Below are 24272 nucleotides of genomic sequence, written 5' to 3' on the forward strand. Positions count from 1 at the left end.
ATGATACCATGTTAAATAACCAGTTATCTCAAAAACTTAAACTGATAAAAAAATATAAATTTAATCATTTAATTAATACCTTTAACATCCATCTTCAAGCATTCTCTTTGTTCTAACGATGTGAGATTGATAGTTGAGAATGCTAAGTAGTATTTTTCATTGCTCTTTGAATGTAATGTGATATTAAAGTGAAATTATTTTTGAATATTTTGTGTATTGAGTTATTTGTTAGTAAAATTCTAAAAAAGACTTAGCAAATTACCCCAAAAATTATAAAAAAGAAAAAGAATTTGGTGGCCCACTTATCCAACTACCATCCACACACTCATATGCCTTAACAATAAAACCAGAAACTGAACCAGAAGAAGCGCTCAGTCCTCATCCATGGCTACAACTTCTCTAATCCCCAAAGTACCCCTATCACCCTTTCTCACAAACCCAGCTTCATTTCCCTCACTCCACTCCACCAAACTCTCTTTCCTGCACCCACCAGACCACCCTCATTGCGGCAAGAGACCAATCAGCAGCCTCAACGCCCAACACAAGAAGAAGAACTCCTGGCTCGACCCGTTCGACGACGGAGAGGACCCGGAGATGGAGTACGGCGGATTGTTCAACGACGGGAAGCAAGAAGAGGACGATCGGCCGCCGGATAACCCCAACAGCCCCTACGGGTTCCTGAAGTTCCCGGCGGGTTACAACGTGGAAATCGCGTCCTTGGCGTTGAAAGTTAGAGGCGACGTGAGGAGGTGCTGCTGCATGGTCTCCGGCGGCGTGTATGAGAATTTGCTCTTCTTTCCGGCGATTCAGCTGATCAAGGACAGGTACCCGGGTGTTCAGGTGGACGTGTTGGCGTCGGCCAGAGGGAAGCAGGCGTATGAGATGAACAAGAATGTGAGGTGGGCTAATGTTTATGATCCTGATGACGATTACCCCGAGCCAGCCGAGTATACCGACATGGTTGGACTTCTTAAGGTCGGTGGCTCCCATAACTTGAAGTCTATTTCATTTGAATCTTACTCGGTTAGTTATAAGAAGAGTCAAAAATAACCTTCCAATATAACTAATCGGATATTATTCCTACTTAATAAAAAACGTAATAAAAAACAAAGGGTCAAATGAATAATTTAGTACTGTACTTTACAAGCGAAACCAATCAAAAAATGACACTTGGCACACATGCCTCATTAAAATTTAAAAGAAAATTTAAAACTATGGCTAAGGCCTAAAGGGGGTGGAAAGTGGAAACCACTCCCATCCCAGCTGTAAGAGTAGTTTGGCCATCCTAAACGGCAATAGGAAATGGCTTGACCACTCTAAACTTTTTTTGAAGTCTTATTTTTATTTTTATTTTTGTTTTTGTTATTTTTTTATTTTTTAATGAAGCATATGAGCCAAGTGTCATTTTCTTATTGGTTTGGCGTGTCTACATGTTTACATGTTAAAATTATGGATGGAAGTGGATAGAAGTAATATCTTGATGCTTAGGCTCAAAACAAGTACTATTTACCACACTTTTGAAACTAAAGCTTCGTTTACTTCAATATAAAATGCTTTTAAGAAAATGATTTTTCGCATTTACGGTGTTTATTTCGACGTAAAATAGTGGTCAACGAAAAATATTTTTCTTTTGACCGAAAATTCTTCTTTAATTTTCGGAAAATGATTTTCGGTTTTGAAAACCATAAACCAATTTCCAATTGTAAGCATCTCATTCTTAAATCGACGGACCTTGCCAACACCCGCCCAGAATCTCTTCGAGACTTGCTTGGGACCCGACCTGAACCCATCCGGAACTTGCTCGGGACCCGCCCAGGACTTGACCGGGAGCTGCTCAGGACTCGCCCGGAACTTGACTAAGACTCGCCCTGGACCCGCCCGGGACTTGACCTGGACCTGCCTGGGTCCCCCTAGGACCCGCCTGAGACTTGCCCGGGACCTGCCCGAGACTTGACCGAGACCCCGTTGAGACTTGACTAGGACCCATCCGGGACTTGCTCGGGACCTGACTGGGACTTGCCTGGGACCTAACTCGGACCCGCCCGGGACTTGATTGGACCTGCCCGGGACTTGCCCGGGACTTGACAATGACCCGCTCGGGACTTGACTAGGACCTACCTGGGACTTGACCAGGACTGGACCAGGACTCGCTCAGGACTTGACCGGCACCCTCCCGGGACTTGCCTAGGACCCCGCCGGCACCCTCCCGGGACTTGCCTAGGACCCCGCCGGGACCAGCCCGGGACTTGCCCGGGACCTGCCTGGGACTTGACTGAACCTGCCAAGGACTTGCTAAGGACTCACCTGGGACCTAATCGGGACCTGCTCGGGACTCGACTGGGACCCATCTAGGACTTGACCGGGACTAAACTTGGACCCGCCCAGGACTTGCCCTGGACCCGCCTATGACCCACTCGGGACTTGCCGGGGACGCTGTCGGGACCTACTCGAGACTTGACTGGGACTCCACCAGGACTCACCCGGAACCTAATCAGGACCCGCTCGGGACTTAACTAGGACTCACCCGAGATTGGACTAGGATTCGCCTAGGTTTTGACCTGGACCTGCTTGGGACCCCATTTGGACTGGCCTAAGATCTGCCCGAAACTTGCCTGGGGCCCTACCGGGACTGGACTGGGACTTGCCCGGTCGGGTCCCGGTCAAGTCCAGGCAAGGTCTTGAGTAGGTCCCAGGCGAGTCCACGAAAACTCCTGGGCGGGTCCCGGTCAAGTCTCGATGGGGTCTCGGGCAAGTCCCAGGCAGGTTTGGGTGAGGTCTCGGTCACGTCCCGGACAGGTCCCTGTCAAGTCCCGGGCGGGTCCAGATCAAGTCCTGGGCATGTCCCAGGCAGGTGTCGGCGGGGTCCCGGGCAAGTCCCGGGCGGGTCCCAGTCAAGTCTTGGGTAGGTGCGGGTGAGGTCCCGAGCAGGTTCCGATGGGGTCCCAAACAAGTCTTGGTGGGGACCTTATTGGAAAAAAAATATATATTAAAAAAAATTATTTTCCGTGCGCACGATAAGCGCCATAAAATGTTATTGACAGAAAACATTTTCAGGGAAAATGGCTTTCCTAAAAATATTTTCCGACGGAAACCATTTTACGTCAAATTAAACGGAACTTTGGGTGCATTTGGAATTATGATTTTCATAGACAAAAAGTGTGATTTTAAACCAAATCGTAAAAAATAAACTGTTTGGGATTGCATTTTTACAAAATTACAAGTTAAAAAAGTAGAAAATCTGTGTTTTCAAGTCGCAGTTAAGAAGATGTTTTTTTTGAAAACGTCCAGTTTTAAAGGCTAAACTACAATTTTAAAGGTCTAATTGTGTTTTTAAAAATCACGTTTTCAAATTACATATTTCAAAATCGTATTTTTTGAAATCGCAAACTCAAACCGACGTAAAGGGCAGCCATTTGATATTAGACTTTTACCACAGTTACCTCAAAGGCATTTTAACCCACATTAACACTTAAACAGGGCGTTTGACAAACTTCCAAAAAAAAAAAAAAAATACTAGATCAACTTGGTTTTAAATCATTTGTGAACAGAAAATCAACTCATTTCTTGAATATGCAATATTTCTAATACTATACTTATTTTCAAAAGCTTTTGCTCTCTTCGGTGATTTCTTGATAATCATGTAAGAAAAATAATCAGCAAATCTATTTTTTTTTTCTTCTGCAAATGATGCAATTCATAAGCTTTTACACAGTAGCTATAGTTTCTCTTTGCAACTTTATGTATAACAAGTGATTATTCAGGTGGGTTTCAATTGTTGCTGCAGAATAGGTACTATGACATGGTGTTGTCAACCAGGCTAGCAGGGCTAGGGCATGCGGCATTCTTGTTCATGACAACAGCTCGAGATAGAGTTAGCTACATTTACCCAAATGTCAATTCTGCAGGGGCAGGATTACTTCTCTCCCACACATTTGTTCCAGATAGTACCAATCTCTCTGATGGAGGATATAACATGTGAGTTTACAATACAAGACAAATGATTTAGGTACTTCAATATTTAGTAAACATAGATATTGTTCTTTCCAAACAGAATTTTGTTCTGCAGGATATAATGTTTTTGGAAGGCCCAAGTCTCCAAAGTAGCAGAAAAATGTACATGGATTAACCAGAAAGTACAGAGTGACTTACTATGTTATGATTTGTTTGATTAGGTATCATCAGATGCTTGATTGGTTGGGGAAACCATTTCGAAGCGTGCCAAGGCAACATGTGCCTCCTCTCAGAGTAGCCATTTCAAGGAAGCTGAAGGCAGTTGTAGAGGCAAAATATAGGAAAGCAGGAGCAGAGAAAGGAAGATATGTTGTAATTCATGGGATAAAATCGGATTCCAAGGCCTCAATGCAGTCTAAGGGGGATACTGATAGCTTGCTACCAATTGAAGTGTGGGCTGAAATAGCAGATTTTATAAGGTACTGAATTCATTATAGAAAAAAGAAAAAGGAAAGAAAAGAAAAAAACTGCTGTTTGAAATGCAAAGAGCATACATAACTCTGCTACTCAGCCAAAAAAAAAAAGAGAGTTAAATAGACACTCTCATGTGGAAAGCATTGACATGAGATTGTATTTGTTAACAGGGGACCTAGGCCAGTTTTTGTTATTCCACATGAGAAAGAAAGGGAGAATGTGGAAGAACTTGTTGGAGATGATGCAAGCATTGTGTTCATCACAACTCCTGGCCAGGTAACTTTTTCTTCTTTCACTTGTTCTTGTGTAGAAAAACTAGTGTACGAAAAGATAAAAAGAAAAGGCAAACGTCAGCAAAAATGCGTAAAATGGTAGAAAACTTATCTGGGTATACTAGAAAGGAAACCACCCGATGTGGTAGTGAAAATCACTATTGATATCTTATATACAGATTAACCCGTCTAAAATTCAATGACGGTTTTCACTCCCACATCAAGGAGTAAGCACTTAGAATTTAGCAATACATGTAGCATTTCTCTTCATGAAAATGCCTCTCGCACGGTGATTTTGCATGTTATGTTTAGAACATACAGCAATAGTATAAATTTTCTACGAAAAGATGAAGAATGATAATGCTAGATGATTAAAAACATGGAGCATTTTCAAGTTCCAATACTGTCACTTGATTCTGCTGGGGTTTCCTCTGCTTCAGCTGGCAGCCCTTATCAATGACTCAGCTGGGGTGATTGCTACAAACACAGCAGCTATCCAACTTGCAAGTGCACGGGAAAAACCCAGGTAATTCATTTCATCTGACAAATAAACTCAGATAAGTTTAGATAGAAGTTAAAAAGGCACAAGTTTGAAATGGTTACACATATTTGCTGCAGCATCGCATTGTTTTGCTCTGAAGAAAAGGGGAAACTATTTGTTCCTAATGCAGAAGAGAAGAAATGTGTTATTGTTTCCTCCAAGACAGGAAAATTAATAGATATTGACATTCAAGCTGTTAAGAAAGTACTTCAAATTTTTGATGTGTCCCTAGCTCTAGCCTAGAAGAAGAAGAGGGTCACTTCCTTTTTTTCATTTTATAATTTTTTTTTTTACTTTTTATGGTTTTTGTTATTGTTGCTGCTATTTTGGAATTGTTTCCATTTCAATTGTATAGAAGAATATCAAATTTTCTGCAAATGGTTCTGGCTAAACATACCTTTCCCCAAATTTATCATGGATAAAATTTATTTAACACAATTTAGTTTGAACTACCCTGCTGCCGAATATGTGAAACATAATATTTCATTTTAGGGTCTGTTTGTGTATGTGTTTGAGAGGCTTAAAAGTCCGTTTAATACTCAAAAGTCCGTTTGAAAATAAAGTACCCGTTTGGTAAAAGAAATTGAAAGCGTTTTTAAGAGTTCAAAATGCACAAAAATTGCTAAAACACACTTTTGCCAAAAGCTTAAAAATAACGTTTTTTGACTTAAAATCTCTAGCCCATCTTCGGGAGCTTTTACAAGAAATTAACTAAATTTGAAGTCAGCCTCTTGGTAATGTTGCCACAATTGCTAGACGCAAATGTTTCTACACAAAAGCCTTGTTGAAGTGACAAGTACCCTCTCCATTTCTAATGCAATGATAATATTTATTTTATGGTTAGAATTTAAAGTTGATATATTTAACGATGTACATGATACAATATCATTTAAACTTTTTAAAACAGGTGCTAGCATTGACTTTATGTACACTGTTAAATGCACAAACTTTAAATATTTTTCATGAAAAGATCATTGTTTTGTTGTTGAAATACCTGTGCATTCCCCGAAGGGTTTCCAGAGGCCACAAATTTAATTTTAGAGATGGTTGCCACTCCTTCACGTGGCAATTCTAATGCCTTCCCTCATAAAAAAGCACAACATTTAATTCCTAGGAAAGTCAATTTCCAAAGAGCTTTCACCTAGTTTTTCAAAGAAAAAAAGTACGCAGAAAGTATATAAGAGAAATGCCCTAATAAGGAAGAAAAGTCCAAAATATCAGGTGTCGGCTCTTTTTATTAAGAAGAAAGAGAAAGAGAAAGAGAAGCAAAGAGCTGAAAGAAAAGAAACACCTCTAGACAATCTACCTTGGACAATCTGAGGAACAGTTAGTTCTTCCATGATCAAATCATGAGACTAGCTTTGCCCGAGTGGCTAGATCTTCCTTTGATTCTACATATATCATGAAGGCATAGCCGAGTGACCAGAGGAGAATGTATTGCAAGGGCACCCAAGAAAGACATGCAAGAAGACTCATAACGCTTCCTACGTACTGAGGATCTCTAATAACCCCAAAAGGGAATTCTGTCACCCAGGGAATGTTCTTTCCAAAGCGAACTCCATAGTAAGTTCCAGATTCACCAAGCAACTGAAACACCCTGTAATTTGACAGTTTTAGTACACCAACTAAGAGATAGATAGTAAAAAACAACACAGCAAACAAAGGCAATAATCCGAACCACAAATTTATTCATGGAAAGCACATAAATTACCGGCTAAATTTCTAAGTAGTTTAGAAAATATTTAAGATATCACCACTGGAGCATAAGCAATTGACATTTTATCTGAAAGTAAACAGTGGTCCTCCAAAATGAAGACAGAGCATTCGTTTTTTTTCCTTTTACTGTTGTGAGTATGAGTTTCTAGAAAATAGCCGTTATGCATGCTCTTGTCATTCCGTAGTATGCAACACTTTAGTGAAAGCTATAAGAACAAAGTAATTAAATCCTTCGTAGGAGTTACAAGCATGATCTAACAGTTCTCATGGTTTTCTTCTCTAGTTTTACTTCTGGTTGAAACAAATTAAGCCTTAGATAAACTATTTTTTAATGAAGCTCAGTTTGCAACAAATAACAGTAGCCAGAGAAGTGTGGAGCCTACCAAGCTCACGCAGACTTCTATGTTATATCTGTTAAGATTAGTCCAATTTTGTTTTTTGATAAATAAGATTAATTCAGTGTTTTCAATATGCTCCTATTAACAAACTCATTCTGCCAGTTCGTAAAACCATAATCATCATGGGAAGCAAATGACCTGCTGCTACATGAGATGCCACAAACTTCTGATCTGAGGCAAAGAAAAAAGGACAAGACATTGTCAAAAAGTTTCTTTGACTATTGCAAATTTCCTTTAGCAATCTAGGAAGGGAATCCTCAACCCTAATACATAGATATGGCTATCTTTTAAAGGTGATTCGCCCTTATAATCCTTAGTCATTCTTATTACACAGCTCAATAGCCACAATCCCCTGCCAAAGGCTGGCTTTGCATTTTGAAATTTTAAACCCACCTGATCCCTCAGTCCCCCAAGATGGAATTTCCTGCACCCTACAAAGAAAACAAGTACTTGCTCCAGAAACTATCTAGTAATTCATAAAATTTACAACCAATAAATGCTAGTTCTGCTCTTCAAATTGAAGCAGTGCCAAACCTGACGACCTACAGGTTCTTCCCCTTCTCCTTAACTTTTTTTTTTTCTAATTCCTGTGTGCTTTTCTCCTTCCTTCAGTACCTGGGATCACATAACTGTAACTATTGCATTCTCAGCTGGGATTCAGATGATTCAACCCCTAAGCCCCACACACAGTTCTCAGACAAGGGGATGAAGAACCAACTCTATGATGGAAACCCACACGACAATCAAGTAAATTGATTGAAGAAAGTGCTTCACTTAGGGTGGGAGGCAAAACCACAATCAATGTTTTTGATAAAATGACCAAACAGATCAAGTGCACTTCGTTATATAAAAAATTCACCCGATCCATATTCAACTACTTGAAGATAATAACTCAAATCAAAGAGAACAAATCCTAACAACCTCATCCCACTCTCTGTTTTGATGATAACAAAATAGAGCACATATTATCTTAACCTATCGAATATAACAGGACACCAAGTAAACTAACGCCCCTTACCACTAACAACAATAAGAAATCCAATTGACCTAACACTCTAGCCTCCTTATCTTCATCTTATCTGGTACTTAGGATTAGGCTCCTATCACATTGCCTGCAGGCTTGTCTTCGACTTCTGCTCCACCACCCCACCCCCCCCCCCCCCCCCCCCCCCCCCACCAAATCCCTTCGTTAAAGTTCTTTCTTTCTTTTCTTTTTTTTCCTTATTATTGTCCATAAATTGATCTCCATTCCATTTTTCTATGAGTCTAATTTACAAGGATACTAACACACACGCCGGTGTTTGAAGAAATTAATGTGTGCACTTGGTGCATCAATATGAACCTAACATCAGTACCATTTCTCAAATTTGAAGGGCAATTCAATTAGAGCCTGGGAATTGTAACAGTATGACATACATTCTAGAGGGGCATGGCTGCATTTGCTCTGAACCTTTAGGTCTCTGCTAAAAACAGTTTATGGATCAGTACTAACTAACAATCAAGGAAGTAAATCATTTTATCAAAAACCATATGCGCTGGAAAAGGAGATCATCCCAATGGCTAGTTGACACCAATTATCCAACCTCTAAGTACAGAAATCATTTTTGGATGTTATAAACACATAAGAGACTTGTGGCATGCCTCTCCCAATCTTTTAATGCTTTAAATCTTTCACTGATTCTATTGACATCTACATTAATGAACTAATGGAACTAATGAAAGCATGCAAAACAATTAACAAGATACAAGCCTATTATATAATAATTACACTTGGTGACACTTCTATTCTTCAAAAATACAAGGCACCGTAAGGACAAGAATTACACAGTACATTGTTTGCAAAAACCAAACATAAGATGATTTTCTAAAGAGACGTCAAAGATAGGACATAAATATTATCCAAAAATAACACATTCATAATTCTAAGTTAACCCCAGAACCAAAATTTGACAGGTGCACCTAACAAACATCCCAATATCCCATCTCACACACAAACACACGCACGCACATGAATATTGCATAAAGACAGGAAAGGACGGACCTGAAGTTGAGGAACTGGCCAAAGGCGAGGAGGGGCCAGAAGTAGAGAGGGGGAGGCCAAGAGAGGGAGGACACAGAGAAGAGTGAGACCAACTGAACCAGCTTCAGCAAATGGGAGACGTGGGCCATCACCTTCGATGGGTCCCGCCCCTTCCCACACAGGTCCACCCACGACTGCGGTCTGGTCCAAAGCAAGTAGTAAAATGGGAACGGCACCAAAACCCCAACCGCGGCTGCTATCCCCATTTGTTTGAGTGTTTTCCCTTTCACTTTCTCGGGAAGAAAATATCTGTTCCCCCCTGCCTGCGTGTTTGCGTGTCTGACAGTCTTGAGTCTCTGAGAGACAGAGAGAGAGACTCTTGCCCAGGCTATGGTTTTTGGATTTTGGGCTTAAAGCAATTTATTGTGGCTTTAGAAATGTATTGGGCCAGGGCATATATGTGATAAATCATACATTGCTATGGTGGCATGCGAATTTTGCTTTTGTTATTGGAAAAATTATAAAATCAGTACTTGTAGTACACTAATTTGCAATAAATTCTTTATGTTATAAAAATAATCTGAAAGCTTCATGTACTACGCAAAACTAACAAATAAATCTTTACTATCAAATTCTGTCTAAATTGTTGACCGATTATGTTAGTATGCCACGTATAAATCTAAATTATATAATGACTCGTGTCGGGATATGTCTTTTCGGGTTTTGGGTGTGTTTGAGACAAGTTGATATCGATTAGTAGCCTCTAGGATTGATCAGCAGTCTCTTGTGGTCGATTAGCAAGCTCTAGGATCGATAAACAAAACCCTGTGATTGATCAATTCCAGTTCCAACATCCCGTTTTATTAGTTTTTTTGGTTCTTAGAGTAGGTATTTGATCCGATAGAATCTTCTAAAAGTAGGCTTTTTCAAAGAGAGCGTTGCAGAAGAGTTCAAGGATAGTTTCCAGGGTAATTTCAATGATCAAAGTGAGTGAAATTCATAGATACTATTATGTGTTTTTTGTTGGCATATTATTTAATGTATGAAACATGTATGCTTACTACTTGCAAGAAAAATACTTTGTAAACGATGTAAAATTTAATTTGTGAACACAAAATATCGGAAATTAAAGGTATGAAATGTCATATAAGTATTTATCATTGCAAGCATGTAAAATACAAAGATAAAGTGCATCGTATGACATGACTTCCATGTATGCATAACAGTCATGGGCTTACAATTATACAAACTTGACCTTATGGTCCAAATTTATGTTTATATTTTTGCCACTTAGATCCAAAGGTTTAGCTAAATGACTAATGCAACCATTTACGAATGGTGATCACGACAAAACATCGCTAGTAGTGTGTCACCCAGGGTCAGACCCGATCGGGCTACTAGTTAATAGTTGCTATTGTATTACTTCACCGGGGCACCAGTGTTATACCAGAGATTTTTGGGAATGCACAAATCTCACTGTAAGAAAGTTAATGGTATAGGTAAACCATGTGGAGTTGAGCTATGACTCTACATTTATGCTATAACATGTACTATATGTATAATGCATTTTCATCCTTTGCATTGATATTCTGCCAAAAACTATTTTACATGATATTGATTTTATTAAATATTGGGTTTACTGCATTGATAATTGTCTTTCACGTGTTCTTTGCTCACTAAGTCGTAGACTTATACTTGATTTTAGCTTCTACCATTATGTCTTACAGCAGTTTACTCTTTAAAAGATGGAACTTGGGAATTAAGTCGAACAAGAAGTTGATGACTTGGGATTTGGGAAGATTTGACCAAATTGGTCTTTGAGGAGTTAGACTCGGCTTGTGGCGTGGTTTGAACATATAAGGATAATCTTGGAGATCATGAGTTCATAGGGATTGGTGAACCTGATTATTAGAGTTGATTATGTTTTAAGATTTTGCTTAATTTACAATCACAAAATCAAACAATTAGGAGAACCATTATCAAACATGATTTTGTTTGTCTTTCATTAGATGCTTCCACCTTGAATTGGACAATATGGTACAAGACACTTGATCTTCTGTTTTCTTTGAGAAAACACGAGCTATACTGATACGTGAGTCAATCAAGCTAAAACAAAACGGTGTCGTCATCAGAAATCACGTGGATCAACAAAAATCACGGATGAGGATGATTGGCGATTCATCCAATCAGACGGCTCACATTTTTCACTTTCATCTCCAAGCCTCTTAATGCACCACATATCTTCAGCCCACGAGAATCTCTTCCAATGTGGGATCGCCTCTCGAACCGGGTCCCGCTGTCCCACCTCGGCCACCACGGCCCCACATCCGACGTCGTCCCGAGCCAGATTATGCGCAAAGGCGCATAGCGATTTCATGAGGCGCGATGCATGTTGACCTTCCATGTGTAGCCCGTACAAAACGTGCACCCCGAATTGTCGGAAGACGTCGGGAAACGACGGCAACCTCAGCCACGGCAAACACGCGTCCAACAACCTCGTACCCATGCAGCCGGCGTACGCCAACGCCGACACGCCCTTCACCTGCAACTTGAACACTTCCTTTGTGTTCCACACGCTTAGGATTGCGAAACTTGGGGGAAGATTATTTATTATTTCGGCGTTTGGATCCCAAGAAAAGTTCTTCGGGAAAGCCACGAAAGTGCCATAATTGAGCTTGTTGCGTAAAATGCTGTCTATGTCTCCTGGGAAGAACTCCGAGTTTGCAAAGATTCGACGATAAATTGACTCAGAAAGTTGTGGGGTGAGTTTGACGATCTCAATGCCCGAGCCAATTGGTTTGTAGTGAGCGTGGACCGGTTGCACCAACATAGTAGGCGTGCGGAATTTCTTGTACGAACATTTTATGGTAAATAAATTAATGGAGGCCTCGTTGGTGCAATCCGTGGCCATGTATGCATACTCCGCACCCTTTTGCTTGCACCATTCTTCTAATTTTTGTACCAGTGTTGTGCCGATTCCAAGCCTTCTGTAAGCCAATAATTAAGTTTATATTAAAATCAGGAAGAAAAAAAAAAAAAAAAAACAAAACAAAAAAGCAAATGGTACCTCTATATATATATATATATATATATATATATATTAAAAACAGGTGGAATGGAATAAATGTGAAGTACTTTATAAAGGGGCTTTATTGGGGGGAAAAGCAAGGAACATTTTAGGAGATATAAAATAACATGGCAGACTAAAAAACATAAGAAATAATCGTGGTCTCAGTCATAGGCATGGGAGCTAGGCTGCGCCTGGTGACATATCTAACACAGTACTATATTATATAATTGATGGAGAAAATTTTAGTTAATTAAGAAGGCCAATTATTTAGGGGACACACCACACCACACCATAGACTAGGAATTTAATAAATCATTTGTTGTCCGTACTAGATAAAGCAATTCTCTTTTTCCTCTTGTTCTTCTCGATCAAAAGATGATAATTAACAATATTAATAATATTAATTAATTAATTAATACCAAAGAAGAGAATGAGACATCCTTTGGAACATTTTGGTGACAGAAGTGCACGTACACACACATGATGGTGGATACATATGTGTCAAGGACAGGCTATAGCTCATTTCCATGATACGAGGAATTAACATTACCCTCCTCATGTTCTTGTCGAATCTAATCCTGTTTTTAATTGTGGGGTGGCCATTGGACGAGAATCTAGAAAGCAGACAAACACAGAGATAGAAAGAGAAAGAGAGAGGAACCTGTGCGTAGGGGAGACCCGTAGGCCCAGAATATAAGCCAACTTTACATAAACAGAATTCCCACGTGTCACAGTTTTTACACACCCTCTTATCACCCCCACAATCTCTCCCTCTCCATACTCGGCAACCTGGACAATTAATACAAACATCATCGTCAGTAAGACTAAATTAATGCAAAACTAAAACAACCTAAATAACTCGATCTCCATGTACAACATATATCAGTCGGTCACGTCCACATTACAAATATAATGTGGCTTTGAATTAATTATATATGTAATTATTAGAAATTAAATAAATATAATTACCAGCATGATGTGTATTGGGAAGGGACGGACGCGGCATATGGGATCACCCATTAGGTCGGTGACAAGAGAAGGCTTCCCCTGCTGCCCTTCTTCACACCGCCTCTCCAGCTCTTCCACCGCCACCTTATCTCTCTCTTCATCATACTCCCTCACCGCCACCAGTTTTGGCACGTACTCGGCGGCTACCTTCACCGACATATATATATATATACCCCACTATATAGTAGATAGAGTGAATATATATATTTTTCTCGTAGAAATTATCTTAATTTCTAGTACTTTGTGCTCTCTGGGCTGCTAGCTAGCTCTCCAATCTCTATCTACTTATATATATATAGGACAAGGGGCTGACGTGGCAACTCCACCAGGTTGAGTGGACCTTTTAAATTGAGGCAATGTTACACCAATTATATTATGTCACATTCTCTAGCTCCATCCATTTGAATAGTCTAATAAGAAAGATGAAAGGTGAATATACTATATCATTGGTGAGAACCAGATATATTCTTTTCAATTATCGCTTGATTTTTATTAATTTTAGTAATATGTTTCTATGATGTCGATCTATATATAAATCAAACAAAAGAAAAAAGGACTAAAAACCCGAGTCAATTATCATGGTTTTAACATACATATCATGTGTAGTGTCAAAGTTATTATCGTGTGTACAATGATGAGAACGATGACGGCATGCAGTAGTTTTATATATATATATATATATGCATGGCAGTTCTTAGATCTCCATATATGGTCCAAATTTAATTACAGTACCACACACTAATTAAGGCATGTTTATCATAAAAGTTTAAGATTTTATGAAGAGATAAATTTAACTAAATTAATACTCATTCTTACAATATGGGTGTTCGAACTTTGTCTTAAATATAAGGCTCAACACGTATAATATTTAATTGAAATAAAAAGTGAATGAAAAGACATAATTCAAAATTAGGGTTTTTACTCTGATATTATGTTAAATTAATTACCGCTTATTCAAAAAGACTAAGTTGATTATAAGATATAAATTTAATTATTTAATTAATACTTTAACACTTTCTGGCCATCACTTGTGGGCTCAAACTTCATTTTATTATGTGAGTCAAAACACATGAAACGGAGTGACGGAGGATGGAAGGAGAACAATAGAAAACATATCAAAAATAACATAAAATAAGATAAATCACATTGATCAGAGTCTCACCGATCAACAATGAGGTTTTGGTAGAGTGTCACTACCAAGAAGAAGAGAACAATCATGCCTCCAAGAAAACATCTTTTTCATTAATCATAATCTGATCTCCATAGAGTACACAGAGCATTTAAATAGATATTGTAAAATAAACCATAACCCTAATTTGACTCACTTTGGGCTAAGCCCATTATCTATTTATAAAATAACTTTAACCCTATTTTAACTGACTATATATGGACCAAGCTCATTATTAAATTACAGAATACAAAATCTTAAAATATAAAACCTAAATAAAACTGAAGACTAATTTATTCTTTTCTCGTCCCGCATGAAGGGGTGAATTGATGGAGTCCAGGTTTGAATTCATCATGACCTCTGACTTTAATACCATATAAAATCACAACTTCTTTCAAAAGCTTAAGCTTATAAAAAGAAAGAAATTAATTAAATTTAATCATTTTATTTATATTATAACATTATATATCTTAAGAAAAAAGAAATTGTACTTTTCCCCCCCGATGGATTATATGTATATATATATATGGCCTGGCAGTGGTGGACAGTAATTGGTCCGGCCGACACCTGCAATGATGATGCCTGCGTGGTGAGAGATACCCAGTGTATGTAGCCGAATTCCTTAATCTCATAGAGCCATCCGATCCCCATACAATATATTACTTTCTCTTCACCAATTATTGTGGGGGATGGTGTTGTGGTAGACCACGTCTTTGGTGAACATGTGGATGGTCTTGTAAGGATGATGATGATTACCATGATCATATATAATACGTTTTCCACTATCAATTTGTTTGTTTATGTTTACAAAATAATTAAAGGCCAAATAATTGTTAATAAAATTCTAAAAAGCTGATGTATATGTACTTAATTGGAATGACGTTTGTAGTGATGCAAGAGTTCTTGAACTACCTACCTATTTTGGGAAAGGGGAAAATTTTATCTCATATTTTCTGACTTGGGTTCTTTTTCTTACAGTAGCTGCTACATATATTATATGGTACTTCAAATTAATGTTATAGATATATATGACTAATTTAGCCACCAAAAGGAACCATTAATGATTTAATGTTACAATAGAAATAAGATTGTCTAGGCAAGAACGCTCATGTTGCACAAGTGAGAAGAACATGTTACATGACACATGCGTGAAATGGGAGAGTAGTACGTACTATATATATATATATATATATATATATATATATATTAAGGATGACAAAAGCATTAAATGATATTTAAAGATTTCTATATGTTATCATTGTTATCATTAGAAGTAGTAGGAATTGAGATCACTAACCAAAAAGCAGCGTTTTCGTCTTCTACTGAAAAGATAAAACTTTACAGAGTAATTGAGAGAAAATTCTCTGATTTGATAACAATATTTTAACTGATTAAGTTTTATATAAATAAGCTAGTCTATTTATAAAAGATAAATACTTGTAGAGAAAATAAATCTAATCCTAGTAGTAATAATAAACATAATCCTAATAAAGAAAAAAAAATAATTAAAGCAAATCTAACTCTATTAAGGAAATAAAATAAAGTCCTAATAAAATAAAATACAATCATAATATAAAATTGACCATAGCGTGAATTGTGACACTCTTTCTTTTTGTACTTCCATTATCTGAGAACCGGTAAAATTCTGATCAAGCGGTGCTGCTCCAATATTATTTTTGATATTTTTCTTATTTTCATTTTTATCGAAAATATAGGTAAATATCGTCCTACATCATAATTGCAATGCATTAGGTTTCTACAAGGAGAGAGTCGGTGGGAGATATTATCAAGCACCTCCTATGTACCAGTTACTCCTACCTTAATTAAGTGGGATTATTTTTAATTCAATTCCATTCCTCACTTACAAATCTTCCAACATTCACAAGGACCCACACTCAACCCTTAAGTAGTGGGGTAATTTTTTTTATTAAGTTAAATACATATGCATTTTTAGGCTAAAAAATTAGACTTAACCCTTCGTTCATACTTTGGTCCCCCCGAGTAAGAAATCCTAGCTCTGTCTCTACTCATAGCTAAGAGTGGCAAAATGGGTTGGTGGGTCAACCTGAATACGACCCGAGTGACTCGCCACCCAATTAGCCTAAACCCAAACACGACTGGTTTAGATAAACGGGTTGAAAACATGGACACGACACGAAAAATAACTGGGTACATAACTCGACACGACTTGCTTACTTGCAAGGCGTAGCGATACGACCTGACACGTTTGAATGAAAAATAGGAAAAATAATGTAATAATACTTGGGCTTTAGTTTAGGGTTTTTTTTTTTTTTTTTAATAATTTAAGGCGGGTCACCCGGTGGTGAAGCGGGTTGACCTGACAGACACGAAAATAAACGGGTCATAAATGGGTTGGCCCAATTATGACCCAAACCCGTTTAGATTAAACCCAAACACTGTAACTTCGTATCGGGTTCGCGAGTTATGTCAAAATTGCCGGTCCTACTCACAGCTTCTACAAATAGTGGTGCATGCATGGGCATGTGCATACAAGATAACATAGAATGTATTAGATTATGGTCAAGCATATTCTATTAATATTTCAACAATATTATTGTATTGGTATAAGAATGATCTTTTAGATCTTTGGAAAATATATGATTCGATCATACTCTTCTTTTTATCTCCCTTTTGAGATTTCTTCTTCTTTTTTTCCCCTCTCATTTATAACAGTATAAAGTTCAACATATATAGAATTATTCATCCAAAAAAAAAAGAAGCTCAACATAGAATCTGCCTGGTATTATCTTTTCTCATTCCTATTGTCCGTTAAGATTGATAGGTGACAAGAGCTTCTTATTTGTAGCTAGGGCCACCAATGGTTTTACTCATCTTTTTGTCCTTGTAATTAATATTGGCTGCCTGCTTAATTACAGTAAATATTCGATTCTTAATTAGGTTCATTAGAAATGATTATGTTGACTATATTCTTAATTGCTGACGTCAATATTATATTATATAATTAAATTACAAGAGAGCAAACAAAGAGATATGTAGAGGATGATACATTGAATTAAAAGATCCTTCAAACAGCTAATGAAGTTTAATGTGGTGGGAGTATAAGAATATGAACTTATGCGAGTTCCCAGCTTTATAAATTAACCTACTTTATTTAATTAAATTCATTATATAATTAATCAGATGGTCTAAGTGCTTAATCCAATACATAAATTAATAATTAGAAGGAGAAAAAAGGTTTCCTCCTAGGACATATAGCATTTAGCGTATACAACAAGTATATAGCTAGGTTACCTTCAAATTCATTATCCTTTTTGTCCAACATCCGGCAAAAGATGTGTACTTCTCAATCTTAGATTGTTTATTTATTCTTCTTTCAATTTTTTTTTTATTTTTTTTTTCCTTTGCAAAAATTGCACTTGCAACTTTCGAAATTCAGACATGCATGCACTCCGAGGTTGCTTCACCATTATTATTTAATCTATTTCATTAATTAGAAACTTCAACTGATGTAGGACGACAATCTAAGCTCCCTTGATCAATTGATCATAGCCACACGTTTCTATCAAAAAAAAAAAAAAAGGGGGAGAAAAACTTTACTTACCACTCCTTTCATCACTTTTGCAATCATACCTTTAAACTTTAAAAAATGTCAATCTAGAGTTAAGTCAAACTGTTGATGAGTTAAATCTCCAAAATACTCCTAAAATATTTATAAAATTACAAAAATACCTTAAATTTGGACAAGGGTATTTTGAGAATTTCACTTTCTCCGTTGGGATTTAACTTTGAATGTGAACGGGAGGATTGACATTACAAACTTCTAATAGATGGTTTATCTAAATTAACACTTTTTAAAGTTTAAGGGTATGATTGCAAAAGTGATAAAGATCAGAACTGGTAAATAATGTTTTCCCCCAAAAAAAAAAAAAAGAAAAATTGTATTTAATTACAACTTTTAACCTATTTCTATTTTTTTTACTTTACATTAAGAAAAGATTTAATAATTAGCTTATTTAGTAGAGATTAGTACCTTGAGGATAATCAATACGTCGATTGTGACGTCAATATAATTTTCTCTTTTTATATGAGTCAGGTATTTTATTGTTTTCAAATAAATAAATAAATGAGAGAAGAGACCGGTCCAGACGTATATGCACGTGTTAGCAAGTAGCATATGAAGCACAATAATGTAAGGATATGATGCAGCCACAGATGTACATATATATATAGCTCCACTAGATAAAGTAATAGAATCTAAAATTAGTAATTAACACTTGTTAATTAATTAATTAATAATTAGAGGCTTAATATATGTATAAACGTGTAATGATAGAATGATTCAGTCGTAGGTCCCCACTTGCTTATGATCTGCCCTTTCGGCTAAAGAATCCATAGAACCAATTAACTGTGATTAATTAGAATCATATAAAAATAAATTAATAAGCAAATTAATCTACACAATTAATTAGTTAATCATGTTAAATAATTAATACCTAGAATGTGGCAATGTGTCGTCTTTAAGCTCCACTACCCAATGCCCTATGGAACAGTTGTCAAAATGTCCATGGGAAAGAAAGGCATATATGCAGGTGCAACCCATTTTCTCATTTGTGCTTATTTTACATGCAAATATATATATATATATATATATATATATATATATATAGGGAGAGTCTTACATGCCTGCGGTAGTGGATTTATTCCAAGGGTTTTTTAACCCTTAGAAGAAAACTACCTAAAAACTACCGTGAAACTAAAGTTAAGTACCGTCAATTAAAATATACAACGTTAAGTCTGTTTTTTTTTTTTTCTTCTCTCTGTTTGTTTGTTTTTTTTTTTCTTCTCTCTTTTAATTCTCTGTCAACGAGTTGAAGCCCCACCTCAACTTGTTGACCCTAAACACCCTTGAACTATAACCCTCGAATCCTATGATGCCGTCAAGTTTGCACCAATGGGAACCTGACCCTCTGTTTCCAACTATAAAAACAGATGTTCTTGGTTACACTTGGAAAGATTATAAGAATTACCTTCATAGCAAACGACAACGAGAGCTAAAATATGGTGAGTCAGGAAGTTAAATTAAATACATGGAAAAGAAAAGGCGAGAGAATATTTTATTTTATTATGCATTACAATTGGATGCAGAAAAACATATAACAAATCTTTTTGGGCAAATGCGCAAATGATTATTGATTATAAGTTATTTAGTGATGTGGTTTCTTTTGATATGACATACCGAACTAATAAGGAGTATTGACCGCTTGCAATATTTGTTGGGTTTAATCATCATAGAGAGGTTGTGATATTTGGGGCTGCACTTCTATACAATGAAACTATAGAGTTATTCCAGTGATTGTTTGAAACTTTCTTTGAAGCAATGTCGGGGAAAAAGCCAAATACAATCTTTACTGATCAAGATTCTGCAATGGCAAAAGCTATCTCATTGGTGATGCATAATACTTACCATCGATTATGTAAGTGGCATTTAATGCAAAATACTTTGAAACATATTGGCCATTTATTAAGAGATGAGAATGGGTTTAATAGTGATCTCAATGCATGTTTTAAAGTTTGGGAAGAGGAAGATGAGTTGCTCATTGCTTGGGATGCTATACTTCATAAGTACAATGTACATGACAATTCTTGGCTACAACATTTATTTGAAGTGAAAGAGAAATGGGCTAAAGCATATGTCAAGATGTCTTTTTCTGTTGGAGTAAATTCTACACAAATAAGTGAAAGTTTGAACTCTAGCTTGAAGAATTATTTACAGTCAGATTATGATATTGTAAAGTTCTTCATACATTTTGAAAGATTACTGAATGATAAGCGCTATAAGGAATTATTGGCGAAGTATAACTTAAGACAAAAGTTACCAAAAATTAAGATCTTATGGGAAAAAATCACTTTACCCCCCTGAAGTTTTAAGAGTTTTTCAATTTGAACCAAAAAGTTTAAAAATTGACAATGTACCCTCCCAATGTTTCAAAAATTTTCAATTTAAACATTCCGTTATTAATTTCCGTATCTATGAAATTATGTAATTACTCTCAGGCTTTTTTTTTTTTTTAAAAAAAAAAAAATCTGTCCAATTTTACGAAAATTAGTAACGGAAGGTTTAAATTGAAATTTTTTGAAACATTAGGGAGTACATTGTCAATTTTTAAACTTTGGGGTTCAAATTGAAAAACCTTTGAAAATTCAGGGGGGGTAAAGTGAATTTTCCCCAGATCTTATCACCTATGTTGGTACAAGCAGCAAAGATTTATACTTAACCATTTTTGAAGTTTCAAAAGCAGTACGAAGAGTTCCAAGAAGCTTATGTCAAGGAGCATATCGAAAGAAACTCATCTCATGAATATATAGTGTCATTTTATGATAAGCCTCAAGATCGCAGAGTCATTTGGAAATCTTTAGAAAAAAAATTTTCAGGCAATTGCAGAAATTTTGAGAGATGTGGAATTTTGTGTGGCCATGCTTTAAAATACTTGATGTTATGAATATTAAGGCACTTTCAGAGAAGTACATCCTTAAGAGATGAACAAAAGATGCAAGGAATGAGATTGTGCAAGACTTCAATGGACATGAAATAATAATAGACACCAATTTAGTGTTAAAGTATATCAAGCACTCAAGAGGTCGAGCCCAGGCTCGAGCGCAGTAACAAAGAAGAAAGTAGTCCAAGTGCGCTTGAGCGCAGTATCGAGTGCAGTAACAAAGAAAAATGAAGGGAAGCAAGCTCGAGTGCGCTCGAGCGCAAGCCAGATGCGATTGAGTGCAGATAGGCACACAAGCCAGTCTCGCAACTGCAGAAAAGCTGAAGCTCAATATGGAAAGATTTTCTATATTCTTCAACCTCCTATGACAGCATGTAAAGTAACTTTGGGAGTACCAGCTCGCAATGATCAAATCTTTTGTAGAAGGAAAGAAGCTCAACCATTGGAAGACTTAGACAACAAGAAAACCAATTAGAAGATTTCATTCTCCTTGACGTAAAAGGAAGATCTCCTTCTCCTTAGTGTAAAAGGATTTTGACTTTATTGTATTAGTGTTAGCCGTGTATTAGGTTTAACCTTTGTAGTATATATACAACATCAATGTATTTGTAATATTATCAACTTTGAATACACCTTCTCAAAGTTTTTCTTGGTATCAGAGCCTCAAGGCCAACACCATAACCTTTTCAACCAAAACTGAATTTCCTTTCAACAATACTCACAAGAATACTCAATGGCAGCTACAAACCCCAATGCTTCTTCTTTCATCCCACCTAATACTACACAAAACACTCTCTTGAAACTTGATTCTGGCAACTATACCAGTTGGTTGACACAGATTAATCCCACATTGCGTACTCATGATCTGATGGGCTTTGTGGATGGGTTAGAACCATGCCCCCCAAAGGCAACCACGGATGTAGAAGGAAAAGAAATCCCCAATCCTTAAAATACCCTACCTGGAACAAGAAGGATCAATACTTACTAAGTGTGATTACAGGATCCCTTTCAGAAAAAGTTCTAGCAATAGTTTATGGACTAAACACCTCACAATAGGCTTGGAGTGCATTAGCCACCAAATTTGCCTCCAAGTCCAAATCTCGAATCTCCAACTTAAAGAAGCAATTGTAAGGTCTCTCTCAAGGTCCCAAATCATGTGTAGATTACATACAGTCTGCCAAGCTCTTGGCAGATCAACTTAGTGCAACTGGAAACACCATTCCTGATGAAGAAATCATCACCTCAATTCTCAATGGATCGAACCCCTCTTTTACTCACTTCATGACAACCTATTCCTTCCATACCAGAACCAATGAAATCAACTTTGAAGACTTCCAAGATGAACTCCTAAGCCATGAGATGCTGCTCAACCAACAACTGTTCTAGCATGAAAAATTGGGTTGGAAGCCAATGCTAAAGCACTTATGTTATCACACCGCAGAACTGGAGGAGCAGCTAGATATACTTAGATCTCTTTCAGTAGCATTCTAATCCAGAAGAGTTCAGCTGTAGTGATGGAGAGTGACGTATACTCAGCTTCTGTGCTGGACCTTGATACAACAACTTGCTTCTTTGCACTCCAGGCTATAAGACAGTCTCCTAGGAACACTGCAAATCCTATAGCTCCATCTATATCACCTGATATCTAGTCACACTTGGACCTTGTGCCCAAGACCTATACATCACAATGTTATCAGAAACAAGTGGGTCTTCAAAATCAAAAGAAAATCAGATGGGACTGTGGAGAGATTCAAAGCCAAATTGGTTGCTAAAGGATTTGATCAGAGAAGTGGAATAGATTATACTGATACCTTTAGTCCTGTCATCAAACCATCAACTATTAGGATTATCTTCGCCCTAGCAATTCACTTTGATTGGACTATTAGACAACTTGATGTTTCAAATGCATTTCTGCTGGGTCATTTAAATGTTAAAATATAACAAGCACTCAAGAGGTCGAGCGCAGGTTCTAGCGCAATAACAGAGAAGTCTGCAGTCCAAGTGCGCTCGAGCGTAGTAATAGAGAATTTTGTAGTCCAAGTGCGCTCGAGCGTAGGCTCGAGAGTAGTATCGGGCGCAGTAACAGAGAAAAGTGAAGATAAGCAAGCTCGAGTGCACTCGAGCGCAGGCCAGATGCGATTGAGCGAAGACAGGCGCACAAGCCAGTCTCGCAGCTACAGGAAAGCTGAAGCTCAATATGGAAAAATTTTCTATATTCCTCAACCTCCTATGACAGCATGTAAAGTAACTTTGGGAGTACCAGCTGGTTGTGATCAAATATTTTGTAGAAGGAAAAAAGCTCAACCATTGGAAGACTTGGACAACAAGAAAACCAATTAGAAGATTTCCTTCTCCTTGATGTAAAAGGAAGATCTCCTTCTCCTTAGTGTGAAAGGAATTTTACTTTATTGTATTAGTTTTACCTTAGTAGTATATATTCTAAATCAATGTACTTGTAATATTATCAACTTTGAATATACCTTCTCAAAGTTTTTCATTTAGAAGTCAAAAATCGATATAAGTCTTTATGCCCCATGTATGTCAAGCTTATCAGTCGAGTAGTTGAATGTGAAGAAGCATACAATATAGCATTGGAAAGATTGAAGATGTAATGAAAAGGAAGTCCAATCTTAGTCAAGTTGATAATTCTCAAGAAAATCCATTAGATGAGATGACAATCATAAGTGCTAAAGGCATAAAAAAGAAGCAAGGTTGTAAGGGAAAGCGTCGAATCAAAAGTTGTACTGAAGTAACTAAAAAGAAGAAGAAAAGTATCAATAATCATCCCCTACAAGCAAATCAATATATACATGTCATAGTTTTGCAACTTTATATTATGTTTCACATTTATACATTTAACTTATTTAATATGAGTTTAATTTATCAATTAGTGTGTAATTAAAATAGGGCCAGTGTACAACTTCATTGATGCATGGATCGCTGATAGTTCTAATCCTTTGTCATATCGTCATTCAGATCAGGTATCAATATTTCAGCTTTTTTTCTTATGTTTTTTTTTTTTTTTTTTAATTGATTTTATTTGAAGAAATTGTATACAATTATTGATCAATAAAATATGACATAGGATTTGTACGTGCCTCATTCTACAAGGGTCATTCTACAAGTGCTAATGACCCTCGTAGTATTTACCCTTTATCACTGCATCATGTACTAT

At 37.0% G+C, this 24272-nt stretch overlaps 3 protein-coding genes across 5 annotated transcripts; 1 reads left to right on the plus strand and 2 right to left on the minus strand.

Annotated features, from left to right (window-relative positions):
- Positions 1-352: 352 nt before the first annotated feature.
- Positions 353-5661, plus strand: PNSB1 (NDH-dependent cyclic electron flow 1). The gene is made up of 6 exons (XM_059602945.2): positions 353-975; positions 3785-3975; positions 4173-4430; positions 4596-4701; positions 5138-5223; positions 5316-5661. The coding sequence occupies exons 1-6, from the start codon at positions 385-387 to the stop codon at positions 5479-5481; spliced, it is 1398 nt and encodes a 465-aa protein (XP_059458928.1). The 5' UTR covers positions 353-384; the 3' UTR covers positions 5482-5661.
- Positions 5148-9752, minus strand: PLMT (phospholipid N-methyltransferase). 3 transcript variants are annotated; one of them, XM_059602946.2, is made up of 3 exons: positions 9394-9752; positions 6545-6835; positions 5148-5237 (listed from the first exon to the last, which is right to left on the minus strand). In XM_059602946.2, the coding sequence occupies exons 1-2, from the start codon at positions 9636-9638 to the stop codon at positions 6586-6588; spliced, it is 495 nt and encodes a 164-aa protein (XP_059458929.1). In that variant the 5' UTR covers positions 9639-9752; the 3' UTR covers positions 5148-5237; positions 6545-6585. The 3 variants fall into 3 exon arrangements, with proteins under 3 accessions (XP_059458929.1, XP_059458931.1, XP_059458930.1); XM_059602948.2 differs by lacking the exon at positions 5148-5237 and adding an exon at positions 5281-5359; XM_059602947.2 differs by lacking the exon at positions 5148-5237 and having other exon boundaries at positions 6415-6835.
- A 1638-nt stretch (positions 9753-11390) lies between these two features.
- LOC132188676 (putative N-acetyltransferase HLS1) lies at positions 11391-13609 on the minus strand. The gene is made up of 3 exons (XM_059603197.2): positions 13412-13609; positions 13104-13231; positions 11391-12359 (listed from the first exon to the last, which is right to left on the minus strand). Exons 1-3 carry the CDS (start codon positions 13607-13609, stop codon positions 11501-11503), a joined length of 1185 nt encoding a protein of 394 aa, XP_059459180.2. The 3' UTR covers positions 11391-11500.
- Positions 13610-24272: the final 10663 nt, after the last annotated feature.

The sequence above is a fragment of the Corylus avellana genome, chromosome 6 (assembly GCF_965113065.1).
Source record: "Corylus avellana chromosome 6, dhCorAvel1.hap1.2, whole genome shotgun sequence".
NCBI lineage: Eukaryota > Viridiplantae > Streptophyta > Magnoliopsida > Fagales > Betulaceae > Corylus > Corylus avellana.